The sequence below is a fragment of the Anabrus simplex genome, chromosome 3 (assembly GCF_040414725.1).
Source record: "Anabrus simplex isolate iqAnaSimp1 chromosome 3, ASM4041472v1, whole genome shotgun sequence".
Lineage (NCBI taxonomy): Eukaryota > Metazoa > Arthropoda > Insecta > Orthoptera > Tettigoniidae > Anabrus > Anabrus simplex.
The window spans coordinates 463,348,607-463,370,384 of NC_090267.1; the positions used below are offsets into that span (position 1 = coordinate 463,348,607).

Sequence of the window (21,778 nt, forward strand, 5' to 3'; positions counted from 1 at the left end):
GACTTGAGATCTTGTACTTGGCTGATCGTGTTCATGACCTTGCATTGTCACTCTTGTAGCGGATAAACCAACATGCGTGAAGCATGGTCAGGCTTCCTTTACCGTAGCTCAGAGAAGACTGTAGGAGCAGAAGTATTGTTGTGCAGGTCCCAGGAGACAGATTCCTTGTCAGTATTGTTTACCTAGTTTTTCTTAAATGATTTCAAATGAATTGGACATCATTGTCTAACATTTACCCGGATAAATTTCTGTTCCTATAAACGAGTACTTTCCCCAATTTTTCCTCTTGAATTCCAGCTTATCTTCACTTTATGAATTTTCCTACTTTTAAAAACTCCACTGAAATTTAATCGTCTACTAATGCCATTCCAAGCCATCTGCCCAATGACAGAGAGTCGGCCATGCTGTTAGAGGCACTCAGCTGTGAGCTTGCATTCGGAAGATAGTGGATTCGAGCCCCTGAAGACAGTTTTCCGTGGTTTCCCCATTTTAATACAAGGCAAATGGAGGAACTGTACCTTAAGACCACGGCCACTTTATTCCTACACCTAGCCCTTCCCTATCTCATAAGACCTACCTGTGTCGATGCGACATAGAGCAAATTGCATTCCGCTTGATCGGGCTGTTCGCCTCCTTACTTCCAAGTCTTCCCAGCCCAAAGTTTGCAACATTTTCGTAACGCTACTCGTTTGTAATTCCTTACATAATTCACTAGCTAAGTGGGCTTCGTCCCGAATGCCAACAAGGAAGCAAAGTGTTTAAGATCGGTTCTCAAATAACTTGGTGTACCTGTATGGAGAACCCAAGGCCCTTTGATTAAACCGAAAGCCTCTATACTGACCATACAAGGAGTCGGACAATTTTAACCTTTATATAGTTTAAAGAAAGAAGAATGGCATGCAGTCCTTCAAAGTAGTTTAGTCGATTTTGAAACTATGTAGTCTAAAGGAGGGATTTGTGTAAAAACTGACAACCTACACTGTTGTGGAGTGGATGGTAATGTGTATACAATTAAAAAAAACCATGGCACTACAGCCCCTGAAGGGCCTTGGCCTACCAAACGACCGCTCCTCAGTCCGAAGGCCTGCAGATTACGAGGTGTTGTGTGATCAGCACAACGAATCCTCTCGGCCGTTATTCTTGGCTTTCTAGAGCAGCTATCTCGCCGTCAGATAGCTCCTCAATTCTAATCACGTAGGCTGAGTGGACCTCGAACCAGCCCTCAGGTACAGGTAACAATCCCTGACCTGGCCGGGAATCGAACCCGGGGCCTCCGGGTAAGAGGCAGACACGCTACCCCTACAAATGTGTATACTACTCAGAATAATTACATTTAGATTATCAGTCCAGAGACTTTAACTAAGGAAATGTCCTAACATTTTCTTGGAATGGTTGTAATGTAAATATAACTACATATCAGCGATAGGATTAGGACTTCGGATCACTGTGTTATTGCATGCCTGTTCTTTCGTGCGATATGAGTTAACATAGTTGGCCTCAAGAACGTGGACATTATGTAATGTGAAGATTAATCGCCTTGGAGCTTCTAAAATAACGGTTCTATCGTAACTCATAAGAGATACAGGTTGTCGAATTCCAAGGCCCAGGAGAAAGTGAACTGAACGTGATCATAGGTCCCAGCAATCCGGAAACAACGTCTTCTCGGTTGGGTCCACCGATCTATCATTCTGGTTTAGGAAATGTTATCAATGTGAATGACCAGGTGAATGGCCAAGGAAACGTGATAGCCGAGTGACATCACTGGACTCTCGCCAAGGTATCGTGATCAAATCGCGGCCATTGCAAAGCAAAGGTATCTCCGCACAGGCAGTGAAGGTCCTTGCAGGAGTGTAAAAGGCTTCCACTATACGTAATCTCGGCATTAAGTGGTTTACAGTGGTTACCTGTGTGCTCGACCGCTTTGCCCTCTGGTGTTGGATGAGTGAACCTCGGCGTGCCTTAGCTGACGAATGTGCTTTCGAGGTATAAGATAATGTGGATTAACCATAGACACCCCTGAGGATGAGTTATTGGTTAAAGTCAGTTACAGTCCAAGCAATTATTAAATTTTGAGACTGAAAAAAGTCCGCCTCTGTGGTGTAGTGTGATTAGCTGCCACCCCCAGAGGCCCGGGTTCCATTCCCGTCTCTGCCACGAAATTTGAAGTGGTACGAGAGCTGGAACGGGGTCCAGCAGAAGAGCAGCTGATATTGTTGCCATCCACCAGCAGATTCGAAAAGCTTTTTTTTTTTAATCCAAGCATCCAGTTCGAAAGAGTTGACCAGGAAAAGAAGAGCATTTGTGAACCATGCATCACATATCTGAGAGAGAGATAACATTCATCCAGGAAACTAGTCCGTGATAGGTGTACTATTTGGAAGCAGAGGCAGTGTATCTAAGCATACGTGGGAAATTTTGAAAAGGCTTGGAATCCAGCACACGACTCTGGAAAGTATAGTTGACATTTTAAAATATTCAGCGACTATTCTAAATCATGACTTATACTACTCCTAAATGATAAATAGTTCGCTGCTTTCTTTCTTTACAATATTTTTAGTATTTTCGGTTATCAGCGATGGTAATTGCTGTTTTAGGAGGAAGTACAACTAGGCAACCATCCTCTATATAATACTAATCAATAGGGCCCGGATGTTTGACACGTCATTTTTTTCTTTATATTCTTTCCATGGAAAATGATTTTGACGGTTCATATAAAGTCACATTTTGGATTTTTTAACGTTTTTATCATTTTCCGGTAATTTTTCGTATTATGGTCATATTTCCCCGTGAATTTTCGTTTTTTAAATCATATTTTTATCTTTTTTATTCCATTTTCACACAGCCGCTTGCAGTTGTCTTAAAGGCGGATTTTTCAGATCTCCTAATTGTTGTCTGTAATTTCTTACAATTATATTTCTTATAAATATATATATAGTACGCGCACCTTTTAGTGATACAAGCACACCCTGGTACTGAATCGGTCGACCTCGGTTATCTTCGAGATTCGTATTGGCAACCTTTGAAACACAAACTATGAATCGCTTACGCATCGCTGTGCGACATCTGGCGTACACTTTTTGTACTAGTACTGTTGTTTACACAGCAAAGCCAAACTATAGAATTCATGCTAGGAACAAGATTCCCATCGAGAAATGTTATATACTGTTAAATAATGTACACTGACTGAGCAAATGTCATGGGATAGCGGAGCACTGATGCGCAGGTGTGTTGTCTGCGCACCACACGCTCCCTCTGCCAGCGGCAGTTGTATAGGAGACCTTGTTAGCATTGGCTGTGCATGTGACAGGTGTAACATGGAACGTCGTCGTGAGCTGACACCGTTCGAACGGGGTATGGTGGTCGGTGCCCGACGGATGGGAAGTGCGATTTCGGAAGTGGTGCGGGAATTCTGCTTCACACGATCGACAGTGTCCAGGGTGTATCGTGAATGGTTGAATGCGGGTGTCACCGTCCACAACAGACGAACGAACGGCCGTTCAGCCACCCTCGATGACCGTGATCGGCGACATCTGAGACGGATTGTCAATTGTGACAGACGGGCAGCCGTGCAACAAATCACGGCTCAATTCAACACAGGCCGTGCTAGACATGTCTTCCAGTGGACAATCCGTAGGAACATGGGTTCTATGGAGTATGGGAGCTGGCGCCGCACACGGGTGCCACTGTTATCCCAACGTCATCGGGCACAACGACGCGCATTTGTCGCCAGTCACCAGGGATGGACACTGGAACAATGGCGTAACGTGATATGGTCGAACGAAGCACGATTTCAACTGCACCATGCCGATGGGAGGCACCGTGTATGGCGCAGACCACATGAAGCGATGGATCCCGCCTGCCTCAAAGGTGTGGTCCAGGGCGCTGGTGTCTCTGTTATGGCCTGGGATGCATTTTTCTGGTGTGGAATGGGCCTTCTAGTTGTTCTGGTAGAGACTTTGAATGGTACGCGGTATGTTGAGCTGCTCGGAGACCATCTCCACCCATTTTTGGCCTTCCAGCGCCCAGACGGTTCTGCGGTGTTTCAAGATGATAACGCGCCGCCACATCGCTCCCACGTCGTCCGGGAATGGTTCCAGGAACATGCAGTGGAGGTCCAACGACTGCCATGGCCACCCAGGAGCCACGATATGAACCCTATCGAGCATATCTGGGATGTCCTGGAACGCAAGCTCCGTGCCATGGATCCTGCACCCACGATCAGACCAGCATTGGCGGCCGTGCAAACAATGTGGTGTCAGCTGCGTCCAGAGGACTACCAGGAACTAGTCGACTCACTTCCACGGCGTCTCACTGCAGTTCGCAGGGCCAGAGGAGGTCCCACACGCTATTAGGTGACTATCCCATGACATTTGCTAAGTCAGTGTATGTGTGACACAGTTGTTGGCGTAAGATAATAAATGTTTAGAACATTCAATTCAGATTTCATTTCCATTCAGTTGGCAGTATAACCGGAACCGGGAGAGCTCCCTCCTTACGCCTCATCCCCGTACAAAGTAATATCACTAAAAGGTGCGCAGACTATACGTAGGATATAAGTTAGGAGGGTAAGCTGTATAGAAAGCGACAGGAAGCTGAGCCTATTGAACACTAAATGATCTGACGTATTTCAAATATGCCCCAATAACAACATTCTGAGATGTTGAGCGGTCTTTTCCCCGGTACAAGTCAATGTTGTGTGAAAATAGAAGATCGTTCCTACTTGAAAACTTTAAAATGTATGTCATTTGCTATTGTAATTCTTTCTGATCGCCCATCAAAATGTGACATTTATTTCATTCTGGGCAGAGTTGAGAATTACCTCTGGATTGAGTAATTAAATGAATTAAAAAATCCGTACAGTAATACAAATTAATATTATTAATTATTATTGAATATGCTAGATTTTAAAAGTATATTTTCAATATAATGTTAATTTAAACAGCGGCAAGATTTTGAGATTTCGAAAATGTTCCCAGCAAATTTTGAAGTCATACTTATTGTTATATTTGGTACATTTTTAGGTCATAAATGCTTACATACTTCTAACATTTTTAGGTCATAAACGTCCGGGCCCTACTAATCAGAGAGAAAATATGGAAGGGATCCGACACTTCGAAAAATAATTGTATCGGTCAAAGACAAGGGCCACGAAGGGCGTGAAAATGTAAGACTCCTTAGGCCTCGGGTGCTCTAATACCGTTGTGGTCAGAAAAGAACGAAACTTGATCAAGGGAGGTCGGATACTATAGATGAAAGTGAGGAGCCTGGCACAAGTAAGTGAAAGCAATGCCAGGACTTAGCTAAGAGCCCAGTAGTCGCCAACCCACACTTCCAAGTTAAGAGCCCCTGGGGCCCCTTTTAGTCGCCTTTTACGACAGTTCTTTAGTTTGCTTCTTGTTTGGTCCTTTTATCAGTTCCTTTGCAAGCCTGCATCCGGTGCAACTATACCTTCAGTTTCGAAAGTTCGTATATGACTGCCAAAGGACTATAAAAAATAATATCCGCATCCGCTCCGCATCCCCGAATGTTTATACGCGGATATTGTAAATATTTAAATACAATATATCACACCCAAGATATTGAAACAGATAGATCTGTTAACATAATACAATTGGCCTGACACCTGAACCCTTACAGTCACAGGTTCATGAGGGACTTCCTTTTGAGAAAACTACTGATTTATTGACCTTTGATCTTACTTCCATTAATTGAGGACAGGAGTCAGCTAGGCTTAGGTCAGATTTTCGGCTTTATGGTGTGAGGCTCTTTATGTATCGCTATTCTCCCATACCAGTGTCAAGCGTCGCCTAACCACAAGCAAAAATAAGAGTATACCTGAGTGAAAATCAATAAACGTAATGATTTAGAAATTATCAGGAAAATTATCCGCACTGCCGTACAGTTTGTATCCGCCAAGACATTACTCCGCCAATATCCGCATCCGTGCAGGGCTCTGCGGGAAGCTGCTTATGAGGTCGGCTTCTTGAAGAGGCACGCTGAAGTTCCCTTGGACGGACATAAACTCCCAAATTCAGAAAAGGTCCAGGAAGTGTCCGCCTATCTTCCTACCCGAATTCCGCAGCTTGCCCTTCAGGTAGAAGAGGACGTGCATGGGTTTTTCCGCCAAACAGGTGCGCCTGTCGAGCTTGTAGCTGGCGGTAGGGAAGGGCATAGTAGTGGCGAATAGTGCCCAGAAAGCAAGTGTTGCTAGACGTGTAGGGTACTGCTAATGAAGATGGAGAACGGTGTAAAGGTAATGTATAGTGAAAGGGTTCATGCACTCCTACTTTTAAAAACTTCATATTCGGACATTATAGAAAAGTGAAATCTACTGGTGAACAGGGTTGGGGATGCTTAAAGAAGAACTGCAATGCCACTATTTTTTCCACTGGGGAGTGATCGTATTTTGACTAGGCGCGTGGGAAATCACACTCATGATCCATCTTGAGAAGAGTACAAACATATTCTAACAACGGACAGAGTTGGCCGTGCGGTTAGGAGCACGCAGCTGTGAGCTTGCATTCGGGAGCTAGTGGGTTCAAATCCCACTGTCGGCAGCCCTGAAGATGTTTTTCCCTGGTTTCCCATTTTCACACCAGGCAAATATTGGGGCTGTACCTTAATCAAGGCCACGGCCACTTCCTTCTCACTCCTAGCGCTTTCCTACCCCATCGTCGCCATAAGACCTATGTGTGTCAGTGCGACGGAAAGCAACCCTAAAAACAAAACAAAAAAGACTCTTGCATTCGGCTAAATAATGTTTGCTCAGTTTCCGTACCAAAAACTGACTAGAAAACCAAGGAAAGACAAGTATTCATGCAGACGAAAATTGTGCATTGGCAAAATTATGAAATGGACAGATAGCATTTTTTTGGACAAAGTTCCGTACAAAGCTTAAATCTCATCGTTAGCTTAAAAGTATCTTCCGAATACAATTACTTGCAATTGAAGCTCGTTATTTTACTTTCTTACAATTTTTGCTTTACGTCTTTAGGTCTTAATATGAAACTGCTCCATGCGCTACCCGGATACTTTTTTGTGTGTTTACTTTTAGGATTTCTATTACCTGTTAATTATGTACCAAGTGAACTGCCATGGGAATTGACACTAATGAGCCTAGCGAACTCAAACTGGGGATTAAACATTCATCTCGGTCATTTTGTATATTTTCTTTTTATCCCTTCTGAACCCCATCCCGATGGTGGCTGAACTTGGACTTAAATGTCATCCTGATTGTCACTATTCATCTCAGCGACCCCAAAAACTATGGATTCTACACTAATATAGGTCGGGTTTTCGATTATATTTACATATTACTCCCTCCCCACTCTAACCCTGGGTTAATATTTTTACTCATTCTTACGAGTCACGCGTTACACCAAGTTATTTCGTCATTGTCGAATTCAAGAATAGACTGAGGGTGTAAAATTAAAAGAAAAGGATGATGCATGGGGATTGCCCACGCTACACGCCATCTTTTAACTATATCACGAATTTGGAGGTTAGAATCACTGATTACTTGACAGTTCACAGAAAAATAATCCTTGTTGTCTCCGACCATTATATGAAAAGACCCTATGGTATAAAACTTTAACACCGAGCTCGATAGCTGCAGTCACTTAAGTGCGGCCAGTATCCATTATTCGGGAGAGCTCGCATTCGGAAGATAGTGTGTTCGAACCCCACTGTCGGCGGCCCTGAAAATGGTTTTCCGTGGTTTCCCATCTTCGCATCAGGCAAATGCTGGGGCTGTACCTTAATTAAGGCCACGGCCGCTTCCTTCCCACTCCTAGCCTTTTCCTGTCCCATTGACGCCATAAGACCTATCTGTGTCGGTGCGACGTACAGTAACTTGCAAAAAAAAAACTTTAATGCGTTCAATACATGCAGTATAGGAGAGAGAGGCCTGTTTCGGTCAGTTGTGTTTTCTAACCTCTCGCGAATTTCATCGACGACTTTACCGACGACGGTTTTTGACAGTCTGTGCCTCTTCAGAAATTGTTCCGCAGATAGATTTTGAAAGTCGTTCCTTTTTATCAAATTTTTATTAGGAACACCATTTAACACATCTAAATAAAACAACTTTGCATCAATCGCATAATTTACGGCGGCCATTTTGCTTTTAACCTGGAGTTAACAGATTAACCCTGGTGAATGGAGGGGTTAACTTAACTCCGGTTTTAACCTATAGTTAAAATTAACCCTCCTTGATGAAACAGAATAAATAGTGAAATTCAGAGTTAAAACTGAGAAACTCGGGGTTAACACAGAGCTCGACAGCTGCAGTCGCTTAAGGTGTGCTAGTTGTATCTTACTCCCGCAGTATTTCTGTCCAGATGGCGTACCGAGTTTGGTTGAAATTGCATGTTTACGTATAGTCGCCGTCATTTCTAATCGTTTAGGCTCGCCGACACCTTTGCGTAAAGATATTGTTCCTTAACTGTTTGCAACCCGCTAAGTACAGATTTTATTGCGGGCTAGTATACGCATTTGCCTACAATTAGGAGTGATTAGTTAGCGATTTGATTTTATGATTTTTCAAAGTTGACTGAACTTAGAGATCTATCGATGCTTCTCGATTCACCAGCAGATCATTCCAGAGAAAATAAAGATGAAGCAAATCGGTCAAGCAGAACGGACGGATGGAGTGGACAAAGATGTTTTTAGTAAACTTGTTTTATATTTAGATGATGAGCCTACTGTGAAACATCCTTACGTGATACGGGAAAATGGAAAGCAAATTTCAACTTGGACTTAAATGTCATCCGGAGTGTCACTATTTCAGGGCAGTGAATCTTTAGAAACGTTACGAACAATGTTTAGCACGTGGTGTACACATTTTGAACACGTAATGTACTAACGCAGTTAAATAGCATTTCAGTGTAGTTTCTTTTTCCGCATACGGGATTACTGTTATGATTTGAAAAAAAAAAGACAAGAAAATAAGCTTTACATTATAGAGAAGTGCTTGTTGGAATGTCTTTGTCGTGAGTTTCAAGGCCTCTTTGTGGGCTGCAACTTACGCGGTCATGAGCAAAAAAAGGCTCCACTCAGGCGTTTCGATCGCTTATTATCTTTCTGGAGTTCATTGAGCTGAGGGAGTCGTGACATGTTTCAGATGGAAGGGATTACAGTGATTGTATGGATATTAATATAGTCACTGTAGAAGGGATAAGCTGAAAAAATTGGCCACCTATGATCTAGACTACTATTCGAAGAAAGAGAACATAAGAAATTTGGTCTGAGTGAATTCCATTACTCGGCGCTCAACAATGAAAATGAACGGAATTAGCAAAGCAGTGAATAAAACAGGGGGAGGGGATGAATTATTGAGCAAGGTACTTTTTTTTTGCTAATTGCTTTAACGTCGCACCGACACAGATACGTCTTATGGCGACTATGAGATAGGAAAGACCTAGGAGTGGGAAGGAAGCGGCCGTGGCCTTAATTAAGGTACAGCCCCAGCATTTGCCTGGTGTAAAAATGGGAAACCACGAAAAACGACTGTGGGGTTCGAACCCACTATCTCCCGGATGCAAGCTCACAACTGTACGCCCCTAACCGTGCGGCCAACTCACCCGGTGAGCAAGGTACGAGAGGTGGTGTTATACACTTTCTGATCACTAGATTGCGCAGTGTTTATATGGAGTTCATATGAATGCCATTGATCGTGATTCGATGGGGACTTTTACCCCTTAGCAGACCTCTTGGTGTTATTCGACCGGAGTAGGCTTTGTATCGACACCAGGTTTCACCCTCTCCCTGCCTCATCATCCTACGTCCAAACGAGCAGGTCACCCATGCACGTCCAATAGAAAGCCTACACCAGGAGAACCGAACATGTCCTCGGACACTCCCGATACTAAAAGCCAAACGATAAATAAATAAATAAAACCTCTAGAGCAGATACATGCTTTAGAATGTTGATACAATTATTTTTAAAATGTATCATCAAATGTCAACCTACCACCAAGGCTCATGACAAGTCAATGCATATGACTACAGGATTCTAGGTTCACACTTTAGCTTCTTCTTCTTCTTATTAGTATTATTATTATTATTATTATTGCCGGCTGAATGGCTGACGGTTGAGGCGCTGGCCCACAAACCCTAGTCCCCGAGCTAGGGGAATCAACCAGACAGGCTAAAATCCCTGGTCTGGCCGGGAATCTAACCGAATCGACACTCTGAATCGGTCACCATACTGATAATTCGGCCAAGGAACCAGGCTAGGTTTCCACTTCATGATTTAACGTAATTTCTTGATTGGACAAGTTTTGCAGTAGTGTTACGTATTGTTAAAACTGAAGTAAAGGACACTTAAAATCCTGCTGCTATCATTGCATTGTGGCGGCATTCTGGCACTGCGGATGAAACAAACGGTTCTTTACTTTAAGGTTTCCTTATTCGTGCTTGACTTGAAGTTGAAATAATCTCATTTTAGAATACCGTATCTATTTCTGCTCAACCAGTCGATATTATTGATTATAGCACCATTGTGCAATAGAACACAGTTGAAAGAAGTCTGAGCTAGCGTGTGAGTCACATTGCTTTTGCAAAAGAAAAAGAGCAATGAATAGGGTTCGTTTTTTTTAAAGTAATGATAATGAATGTATCAACTGTGAAGGTTGTTCTTTATCTAATAACAATTTTTGATTCTTTTTCAGGACAAGCCAGACAACATGCAAGGGACTATAAGTAGGCTGGGGAGCATACGGGAGAGGCCCACTAAGGAAGAGAGTGGCAAGAACCCATTACAAGCGTAAGTACCAGTAGTGCCGTATAAGAAATTTCTCCTGTCCTGTGGATAATCTTGTCACGTAGCCATCTTCTAACTGGTGATGGTAGCCATTACTGTTTTAAGAGGATGTACAACTGGGCAACTATCCTCCATAAGGCATCATGGGTAACTGACAACTTCCGTATAACCCTTGCTTCCCGTGAAGGGAGACTGTAAGGTCATTTGGGTCCAGACAGACTCCGATCACTGCTGTTTTTGGTATGGCAAGCAGTATTTTTCAATATGGTAGCGAACTTAATTAAAAGGCTTCAGAATGCATTTAAATACGTACTGACATTTCTTTCCGCGTCTCGTTCTCGCTGCTGGGTTGTTTAGTAAAACATTTTCTTTGGGTTTTATTAGTGAGAAAAAGGCTTAGTAGGGACCTTGAAACGTCAACTCAGAAGATCTGCATCAGGCCTCTCTGGATGCCACACGCCGTTATTACAATAGTAGTTGTAGTAATGCTGATGATGATGATGTTTATGATGGGACAGAAGTGGGGTTAGAAGCCACTGCAAATGACGTTTCGAAATGTAGTACTTCAAGACGAATATATGTCCAGAATTTTGAAACAAATGGATGATGAGGTTGTGAAGACGGCTGCCATGCATTTTTTTAACCTGTCCTAGCTCAAGAGGAATCGGAAAAGGACTAGAGAAGACGCAGGTGACCCAGATGACCCGGAGTATGGAGCTGGTATGCACTGAGATATACGTTTTTGTAATTAGCCTGTTTCCAACAGTCGTTTTTTTTTAAACATTTGTGATCCACTTCCTCAGAAACTGTTGACCAGAAAAGCGTACAAAATTTTATTCACATTTTACATAAAATACTTCAGAAATGTCGAATATTTTATTTTATGTAAAAAAAAAAAAAAACGGACCGTAGAAAATAGTCGCTTCACATAAGTATAAAATAAACTGACTGTAAGACAAGGGAATGAACTAAACCACTGCAAAAATCAGGATGTAGCTCTTAAGAGTTTTCGAGAATATGGGTGATCAATACTGGAAATTTAACATGGTGGAGATAGGGTTTACACTCTACCCTTTTAAAGGATTGCCATTCAACGAACCAGTTTATTAATCCTTCCAGTACTCGAACATCGTTGAGTAGAAATAAATTCATTGATCTATATTTTATTTTACATTATAAAATTTTACTAACACCAAAATCGTTTCATAAGAATCAAATTATGACGAAGAGTGACTGGAAATATATGAACGTATTTCAGGGCTCCTTGAGAAGCCCCATAGATTCAAGCCTGTGGGTTTCTGTTTCATACAAGTTCCAGTTTGAACTATTTTTGGCCAATTTTAACATTCATTCTTTACTTTCTAAACATCACTAGGACTGTTTTTAAGCATTTCCGGAGTGGTTCGGAAAAGAACAAGGGTTGACCAAGGAAGGTCGGTTAGGGTAGACGAAAGTGAGGAGCCTGACAAATTAAATAGAAGCAATGCCACGACTCAAGCAAGGGTCCCATGATCATCAATCCACGCTCCCAAGTTAAGAACCCCTGGGGCCCCTTTTAGTTGCCTCTTATGACTGGCAGGAGATACCGTGTGTGTTATTCTACCGCCCCCATTCACAGGGGTTATCGACCTTGAGAAGTTTTGCGGTAGTAGTAATTATATTAATGAAATTTCCCAACCTTCATGTTATTTTAGTGTAGCACTGTGCAATTGCAATTACGGAATTTTAGTGCCAATGGTTTGGGAAATCGGCATATGATTCATTGTTGTAGTCCTATGTCTGCTTATGCATGCTTTATGTAATCTCAGTTGTGAGTTTGAACTTCGTAACTTTGTTCTTTAAGTTAATAATAATAATAATAATAATAATAATGATGATAATTGTTTTACGTCCCACTGACCACTATTATGGTTATTTTGAGACGACGAGGTGCCGGAATTTTGTCGCGCAGGAGTTCTTTAACGTGCCAGTAAATTTACCGACACGAAACCGACGTATTCGAGCACCTTCAAATACCACGGGACTGTGTCGGGATGGAAACCGCCAATTGAGTGACTATTCAAGACTTTTTTGCTAGTTGCTTTACGTCGCACCGACACAGATAGGTCTTATGGCGACGATGGGACAGGGAAGGGCTAGGATTGGGAAGGAAGCGGCCGTGGCCTTAATTAAGGTACAGCCCCAGCATTTGCCTGGTGTGAAAATGGGAAACCACGGAAAACCATTTTCAGGGCTGCCGACAGTGGGGTTCGAACCTACTATCTCCCGAATGCTGGATACTGGCCGCAATTAAGCGACTGCAGCTATCGAGCTCGGTATTCAAGACTTTTATAGACCTGTTTGGATCTTACAGTGAATATTTCTATCGTCAATATCAATCAGCTGCTGGTAACTTTACCAAGGGAATATTCATGTATCTTTAGTCACATTGCCTTTTTAGGTGTATTTTATGTCTATATTTCAAACATGTTTATCTCTGTGACTCCTCTCCCTAAAGTTTTCGCGGTTGATATCTTAGCTTTACCCTAACCATGCATTATTACGAGAGGGAGGGCTTGTTTTAGCATGTGTCAGGTCTGCTTCCGTTGATCATACTACGCTAAATGTTCCAGTACTATAAGCTGCTGACAAAGCTGGACTATGCTCTTACCATGGGTAACAAGTAAGCCTGCCCCCGCTCATCTTACAGCGGCGTACATTGCTGTCAGACCGGTTATTCGCACATTTCATTAATTATTTTTCTTTGAAACTCGTCCACAAGTGACACTCCCAAAACAATCATAGATTAACATTACCAAGTAAGCATCCAGCAGAGTGAGCTTTGGTTCGTCAATGGTGGTGGTTAATGTTCTAAGAGGAAGTACTAGGCAACTATCCTCTATCAACACTAATCAGAGGGAAAAACTGAAGGGAGTCCAGTACTTTGAAAAATGAAGGTATCGGCCAAAGAAGACAAGGACCACGAAGGACGTGAACATGAGAAACCCTGTATAGTCCTCCAATGCTTTAATACTGTCGGGGCCGGAAAAGAACAAGAGTTGACGAAGAGAGGTTGGATAGGGTAGATGAAAGTGATGAGCCTAGCATAAGTGGAAGCAATACCAGGACTCTGATAAGGGCACTGTGGTCGCCAACCTAAGCTTCCAAGATAAGAACCCCTCGGGCGCCTTTTAGTCGCCTCTTATGACAGGCAGGGAATATCGTGGATATTTGTCAACCTCCTCCATCCACGCGGGGAAACAGGCTGAGTGATATAGATGATAGAACCCTGGATTAACAGTTCAAGAAAGTGTGTTCTATCCCAACTCAGTTCAGTTGTATTTGAAGGTGTTCAAATAATCCAGCCTCGTACACAAAATAACTTCTAAATAAACAAACCCCATGGCGCTACAGCTGGTGAACCTTCACCTACAAAGCGTCCGCTCCTCACCCTAAATGCCTGCAGGTTACAAGGAGACGCGTGGTCAGCGCGACGAATCCCTTGGGCTTCCTAGAGCAGGGCCGCTATCTCACCGCCAGATAGCTTCTCAGTTCTTGCGTAGGCTAAGAAGATCCCGAACCAGCACTCAGATCCAAGTAAAAACTCTTGACCCGAAAAGAAATGCGGAACAGAGTTTCCAACACCCCCGTGGCTCCGAAAACCACAAGTATTTAGTGAAACTAAAAGCCAATCACATTATTATTCTCCTTCTTCCTAACCGGGTGATAATTAGTTGCATCATTTAGAAAGTAGCCCGCACTGCTGCCCTGTATGGCACCATGCTGAATACTAATATCTAATTAAATAAGTCATTGCATCCAGTTCTGAACTTTTGCAGTCTTCTAAAGTACAGTTCTGGCTAAAATAAAAGACTAGTATTTCAGAGGTAAGTTGGAGTACTCTATCGGGTGGGGGATTTCTGATTTTCCGCCAGTCGGCAACAATTTTTTAAATTTTAATTATTGCCTTTAAATAACAGACCAAACAGCCAGCTATATATACATCGGAATACAAAATATAAACGGTAAATATACACACACGTATGAATCTTCCATAATATTGTATTTGGATTTCGTAGTTTTAATAGTTCTGAGTCCTTACAGAATACTTTTTTTTAAATTTGCTTTACGTCGCACCGACACAGATAGGTCTTATGCCGGCGATGGGATAAGGATGGCCTAGGAGAGAGAAAGAAGCGGCCGTGGCCTTGATTAAGGTACAGCCCCAACATTTGCCTTGTATGAAAATGGGATACCACGAAAAACTGTCTTCAGGGCTGCTGATAGTAGGATTCGAACCCACTGTCTCTCGGATGCAAGCTTATCTTATTTTTTCCGATGTTGTAGCACGTCAAACCTTATAGTATTAAATCTGTGTCTTTTAAGAACTTGCTTTATACACCTCTGGTTGCTGGGACGATAAGATGCATTGTATATTGAATGGTAGTTGGAAGTTGATTGAAAGTCAAGTTTTTATTATTTTTTTCCCCTGCACATTACGACGTTGGCCCGAGAAGATGTGGTTGAGGTGAGCGATTGCTTGGCGATCACAATCGGTGACCATCGACGTCAAGGTAGTATTCAAGTTTCGTTCTGCTTCAGCCCTGACGGGCCTTGGCCGACCAAGCGACCGCTGCTCAGCCCGAAAGTGTATACATTACGAGGTGTCTGTAGTCAGCATAACGAATCCTCTCGGCCTTTATTGTTGGCTTCCTAGTTCGGGGCCGCTATCTCACCGTCATATAGCTCTTCAGTTGTTCTTGCGTAGGCTGAATGGACCTCGAACCCACCCTCAGATCCAGGTAGATATCCCTGACCTGGAATCGAACCCCGCGCCTCCGGGTAAGACGCAGGCATGCTACCTCTACATCACGGGACCGGCTGTAAAAGAACTCCTCTGGAACGAAATTCCAGATCCTCGGAGTCTTCGAAAACAGTTAAACTAGTCAGCGGACGTAAATAATTACTCTGTGTGATTGTAGTTAATTGCAAAATTTTAGTGCCAGTGGTTTAGAGAAATCTGCAGATGATTCATTGTTTGTGTTTGTTTTTTGTGATCTCAGTTGTGAGTTTGAACTTTGTTCTTTAACTGAATAATAATGTTATTGGTTTTACGACCCACTGACCACTTTTATGGTTTTTGAAGACGTCGAGGTGCCGAAATTTTGTCGTGCAGGGTTTCTTTAACGTGCCAGTAAATCTATCGATACGAAGCTGACGTATTCGAGCACCGTCAAGTACCACTGGACTGAGCCGGGATCGAAGCCCGACAGCTTGGGTTCAAAAATCCAGCAGTGTTGTCTGAACCACTCAGCTCGGGGAGAGATAATGAGTATGTCGGGTGTTCACTATCTCTACCTTGGTATTTCCTTTCCGGTGGCCTTTTTGTTTTTCCTTTGGAAACTAATTATGGAACAATTGTAGATGAAATGCCAGGCTTACATGAATGTCTGGTGAGTGACAAATGGTACTGGTAGTAAATAGGAAATTCCTCATTATATGAGAACTCATCAAGAGCTTGGAGAGTCCAGTCCGTTGCTTTACAGTTTAGTGGATAAGTGGTAGTGTGTCGGTCTCCGGATCCCAAGATCGTGGATTAAAACCCGGCAGTGGTAATCAGATTTTTTGAAGGGCGAAGAAAGTTCTTTCGGCACTTCATCTCGTTCGCTGTCAGCATGAAAATGATCTCTATTGACACGTTTGGAATTTGCCGGCAGAATGAAATAAAACTCAACTATTGATCCCCCAACAATATGGTAGGTAGCTGAGGCCATACTATTATTATTATTATTATTATTATATTTCTTTGATTTCGGCCATGTATGGACCACGTAAAATGACTTCCTCGCGTTTAAGTCTCTTTTCTTGATTTTCGGTCTCTCCAGTACTTCTTCATTCTTTCACTTTTTCTTTTTTTCATTCGTCCAGAAAGTTGCGCGCGTTCTGACTTTTTTCTGAAAACCCCCTTGACTTTCTAATCCTATTGTTGCGAAATGTAGGCCTGTCTAGAATTTCAGCTTTCGTAATCCTCATTTCTGCGAAATCATGTTTTTACTTTGATGAACCAGAATATTTGTGTTTTGGGATTTTTGTCAAAATGGTCAAACATTTTTTGTTGTCTGTATTTCTGGGTTCATTCAGACCAAATGACCATGTAAAGGAATTCTCCTTTTCCTGAGAGCATCTGATAGTTTTTTCAGCTTGGCTGTACGTTTCTTTATTACTTCTCATACGAATAGATTTTCCCAACCTATCCTGGTCCAATTATCTTCCATTAATACCTTCCCTTCCTTTTCCCGGTAATTCTTCAGTTTCTCATTTTTTTGTTCAATACTAAAATTCTGGTGCATAAAGGCATTCTGATTTTATGACAGTGTTGTAATGTTGGATTTTTGTTTTAACTGAGTGTTTTTTAATCGTAAATGTCTTTCGTTAATATTGATAAGCCAGTTCCATTTTCTGAGCTCTATTTTTGTTTCCTTCTTTATTTAGGCCGCTTGGCCGTATTATTTCCCCTAGGTACTTCAATTTATCTACTCTACTGATTCTGCCATACCTTGTGTTTAAGAATCTTGGAGTATTCTTATTGTTCGTTAACGAATTCTGTTTTCTCAAAAGAAATCTGCAGCCCTGTCTTTTCCGCTCTCTCTTAGGAAAGGTTTATTTGTTCAGTTGCTGTTTCATTGTTTTCGGACGGGTCGTCTCAAAATATCTGAATTCCAGAGACCGGTTTAACGAGCCAGTTTGCTACCTGGACGGCGAGTCCCAAAATATTCGAATTTCCAATGGTGGTACTGTTGTAAAAGACCCTGCAAAAAGGTTCATTGTTAGCATCAGCCGGACTGCATGCCCTCTTCTAAAAATTTTACTTGAAGTGTACCTGCCGTAAAGCCTTGCACAAACACATACGGCAGGGGTCAGTAGACCAATGGAGCCATAAACCCGCGCAAGTTAGACCTAGTGCCAGTTTTAAAATGCAGCTATTGCTTTGTCATCTATGTACAACCTTGGTTATTTACAAAATTTATTATGAAAATATTTATAATTTATTCTTCAGAATGTTGCTACTCGTTAATAATAATAATGATGATAATAATAATAATAATAATAATAATAATAATAATAATAATAATTACAGTTTTCGTCCCACTACGTACGTTTACGGGTTTCGGGGATGTTGAGGTGCCGGAATTTTGTCCCAAAGGAGTCCTTTAATGTGCCAATAAATCTGACATGAGGCTAACGTATTTGAGCACCTTCAAATTCCATCGGACTGAGTCGGGATCGAAACCACCGACTTGAGCTCAGAAGGCCAGCGCTCTACCGACTGAACTAAACCCGACTCACAAGTTTCATTCCATTTTGATAACGTAAGAGATTTTTCTAAAAGTATCGATGTCTTCAGTTTCGTCATATTTAGCTGTGAACTTCTTGGTTCTTTCGCCTAAAATACGGTAGTTCTTTCTTCTCTTCGAAACTTAGATTCATATCCATCCTGGCTGTTTGAAAATCGATGTTTCAGGGTTTTCTTCCAAACTCCTTGAAACGGGGATGTCTTTCTATCAGACTATTGAACGTAAAATTGTATCCTTCAGCGGCATTGTTTGTTCCGTGTCGTTTTCCATGACAATTCCACAGCTCAAGTTCAGTCACCGGTCCACGAAGTAGTCCAAAAAATCTTCCAAATAAAATGAATAAAAACACAAATTCACCCTCACCATAGCGAAGTACGGACACAGAGTTAAACTTAAAAATGGTTTGTTTTTAAAACCACTGTTACCTATACAGCTACCTAAACTTCTCGGATATTTTGAGTCTGATTTCTGTCAATTTTCTGTTCGGATATATTGAGACTGCACAGTTTTCGGAAAATCGTCTGCAGAAGCTAAACATGTGCTTGTTGTTTACCGTAGCCTAACGTCTAGGTCATCGGCCTAAAAGGCTAAACAATTAAGTGTTATTATTATTATTATTATTATTATTATTATTATTATTATTATTATTATTATTATTATTATTATTATTATAAAAGCGGTATAAAATAGTTTGGTTAGCTCTGTGTATGGAAGATGGCCTATCAATGGAACTGTCCCGGCATTTGCCTTAGTGAGGAGAATGGAAAACTATTCTCAGGAAAGTCGACGGCGGGACTAGCCCACCACCTCCCGAATTCAGAGCTCTGTTTCAAGCTATAACTTAGCTGCTCGGTCTGTCATGTCCTGAAGAGGCCGTTCTGATTATGGCGTCTAAATTGATATCACTTTGGTTTTGTTCTAGTTCATGACCGACTCTAGTGATGACAGAACCTCGAAGCTATTGCAGTAATTTATCGAATATGGCAGTGGGAATAACTCAAAATGCAAATTTATAGTTGAGTTGAAGGTTACTTGATTGCGGGTATTAATCTCATGAATGTAAACATGCCAATTCTTAGTGAAAAAGAAAACAGAGAAACTTTTCCCATTGCGAAGAACTAATTATCATGAATATGTCTTGCAATAAATGAAACTCAAATATTGATAACGAAAACGAACGATTTATTTGCATCATTTCACAGAACATCTTTAGCGACCAAGGCCTACAGTAACGATTGATGTGACGTCACTGACGTACACTTTCTATTTCAACACACGCTATTTATACAAATCCACAGAATCTTTGGCGACCAAGGCCTAGGTAACGACGTGATGTCAAATATACGCTACGAAAAATATCGCACAATGTCTTATTTCCTCGAATAATAATAATAATAATAATAATAATAATAATAATAATAATAATAATAATAATAATAATAATAATAATACAAATGTTATTGTTTTTACGTCCCACTAACTACTTTTGACGGTTTTCGGAGACCACGAGGTGCCGGAATTTTTTCCGTCAGAAGTTCTTTTAGGTGCCAGTAAATCTACCAACATCAGGCTGACGTATTTAAATCTACCAACACGAGGCTGACGTATTTGAGCACCTTCCAAATACCACTAGACTAAGCCAGAATCGAACCTGCCAAGTTGGGGACAGAAGGCCAGTGCCTCAACCGTCTGTTTCACTCAGCCCGGCAATTTCTTGAGGCAGACGGGCCAAAATAAATAACATTGCGGGCCGTATGCTGTGCAGCCCTCCTGTAGCGTAATACGCTTACGAATATAACAGTCCCTAGTTCTGGTAGTGACAGCAATTTATCGATTGCTAATTGTCCGAGAAGCATTTTAAAAACCGAGGTCAGTAAGTCATGAATTATATAGGCAGTTAAGTACCCCCAAGGTGCCCAAGGTTATCCCACGTACCGTCTGGTCTACAGGTGCCACCTGAGCATACTCTCGCTGCCAAGGCCCAAGGCCGTGCAGTCATCACAGAGGTCAGGGACAACACTGACCAGTAGCCACCCACTGGCCATTGCCAGGGCTAGCGCGTGACTTGCGCGGAAGATTGGCCAGCGCGCGGCGCCCTCTGAGCCGAGAAGGGCTTCGCAATTAAAAACCAATATCTCATTCTGCTGGCATGTGGACACGACTGGAGAAAAGTGTACTTTCAGATAGGGTGTCCCATTTTTAAAGGGATTGCCCTTCTTTTTTCTGTCCCTTCTCCCCAAACGTCCCGTCTTTTTTTCAAATTGCGCCCAGTTTTCCTATATTATTCTAAAAGATATTTTTCTTTAATCTTATTCTATTTTTACCCCCACTTTATCCCCTTTTTCGAAAACATTTTAGTAATCACGTAAAATATTGATGCATTCTACGGGGTGCAAAAAAAACCTGTTTCTTAAATTAAAAGAGGGTGTAAACACAAATATTGTGTGCCGAGCTGAGTGGCTCAGACGGTTAAGGAGCCCAAGTTGCCAGGTTCGATGCTGGTTCAGTCCGCTGGTACTTGAAGGTGCTGAAATACGTCAGCCCCATGTCGGTTCATTTATTGGCATGCAAAAGAACTCCTGCGGGACGAAATTCCGGCACCTCAGCGTCTCCGAAAACCGTAAAAGTACTTAGTGGGATGTTATTATTATTATTATTATTATTATTATTATTATTATTATTATTATTATTATTATTATTATTATTATTGTTGATATAGGAACCTTAGGGTTGTGGTGCCTAGTTTCGACTGCCTACCGTCCAGACGCTCGAAGCGTTAACGACCCACACTGTTTTTGCTGAGGCCTGTGTGTATATTATTTCCAACAGATGGCACCATAATCAGTCCCATGATTCCGTAATCTATATTATAGTGCTAAGATTGATATAATGAAAAGTTGTCATGATTCTACCACCGGGCGGCAATTTTATAATCTTTCGGTTTCTAGAACTTGGTTTTAAGAGGAAGTGCAACTAGGCAACCAGCCTCTATATAACACTACTCTAATCGGACAGAAAAAAATGGAAGCGATCCGACACTTCGAAAAATGAAGGTATCGGCCAAAAGAGGACAAGGGCCACTCAGGGCGTAATAATAATAATTTCGTGTGGCTATTTCTAGCCGAGTACAGCCCTTGTAAGGCAGACCCTCCGGTGAGGGTGGGCGGCATCTGCCATGTGTTGGTAACTGCGTGTTATTGTGGTGGAGGATAGTGTTATGTGTGGTGTGTCACTTGCTGGGATGTTGGGGACAGCACGAACACCCAGCCCCCGAGCCATTGGAATTGACCAATGAAGGTTAAAATCCCCGACCCGGGGCCCTCTGAACCGAAGGCCAATTCGCTGACCATTCAGCCAACGAGTCGGACGGGCGTGAAAATGTAAGACTCCCTGGGCCTCGCAACCTAATACCATCGGGGTCGGAAAAAGAACAAGAGTTGACCAAGGATAGACGAAAGTGAAGAGTCTGCACAAGTGGAAGCAATGCCAGGACTCACTTAAAGCCCCCGCGGTCGCCATGCCACTCTCCCAAGTTCATACCCCCTGGAACCCCCTTTAGTCGCCTCTTACGACAGGTAGGGGTTACCATGGGTGTTATTCTACCGCCTGTACCCACAGAGGGACATAAGCTGACATTCTTGGAACACCTTCCAGTACCACCGAACTGAGCCAGGATCGAACTTGC

At 42.2% G+C, this 21,778-nt stretch overlaps 1 protein-coding gene across 1 annotated transcript in view; it reads left to right on the forward strand.

Moving 5' to 3' along the window:
• LOC136866520 (multidrug resistance protein homolog 49) overlaps positions 1-21,778 on the forward strand; it is a 165,118-nt gene that overhangs the window by 70,573 nt on the left and 72,767 nt on the right. The window contains exon 2 of the mRNA XM_067143566.2: positions 10,668-10,762. Within this exon, the coding sequence (XP_066999667.2) occupies positions 10,683-10,762 (80 nt within the window). The 5' untranslated portion in view covers positions 10,668-10,682. The remainder of the gene's footprint in view (positions 1-10,667; positions 10,763-21,778) is intronic.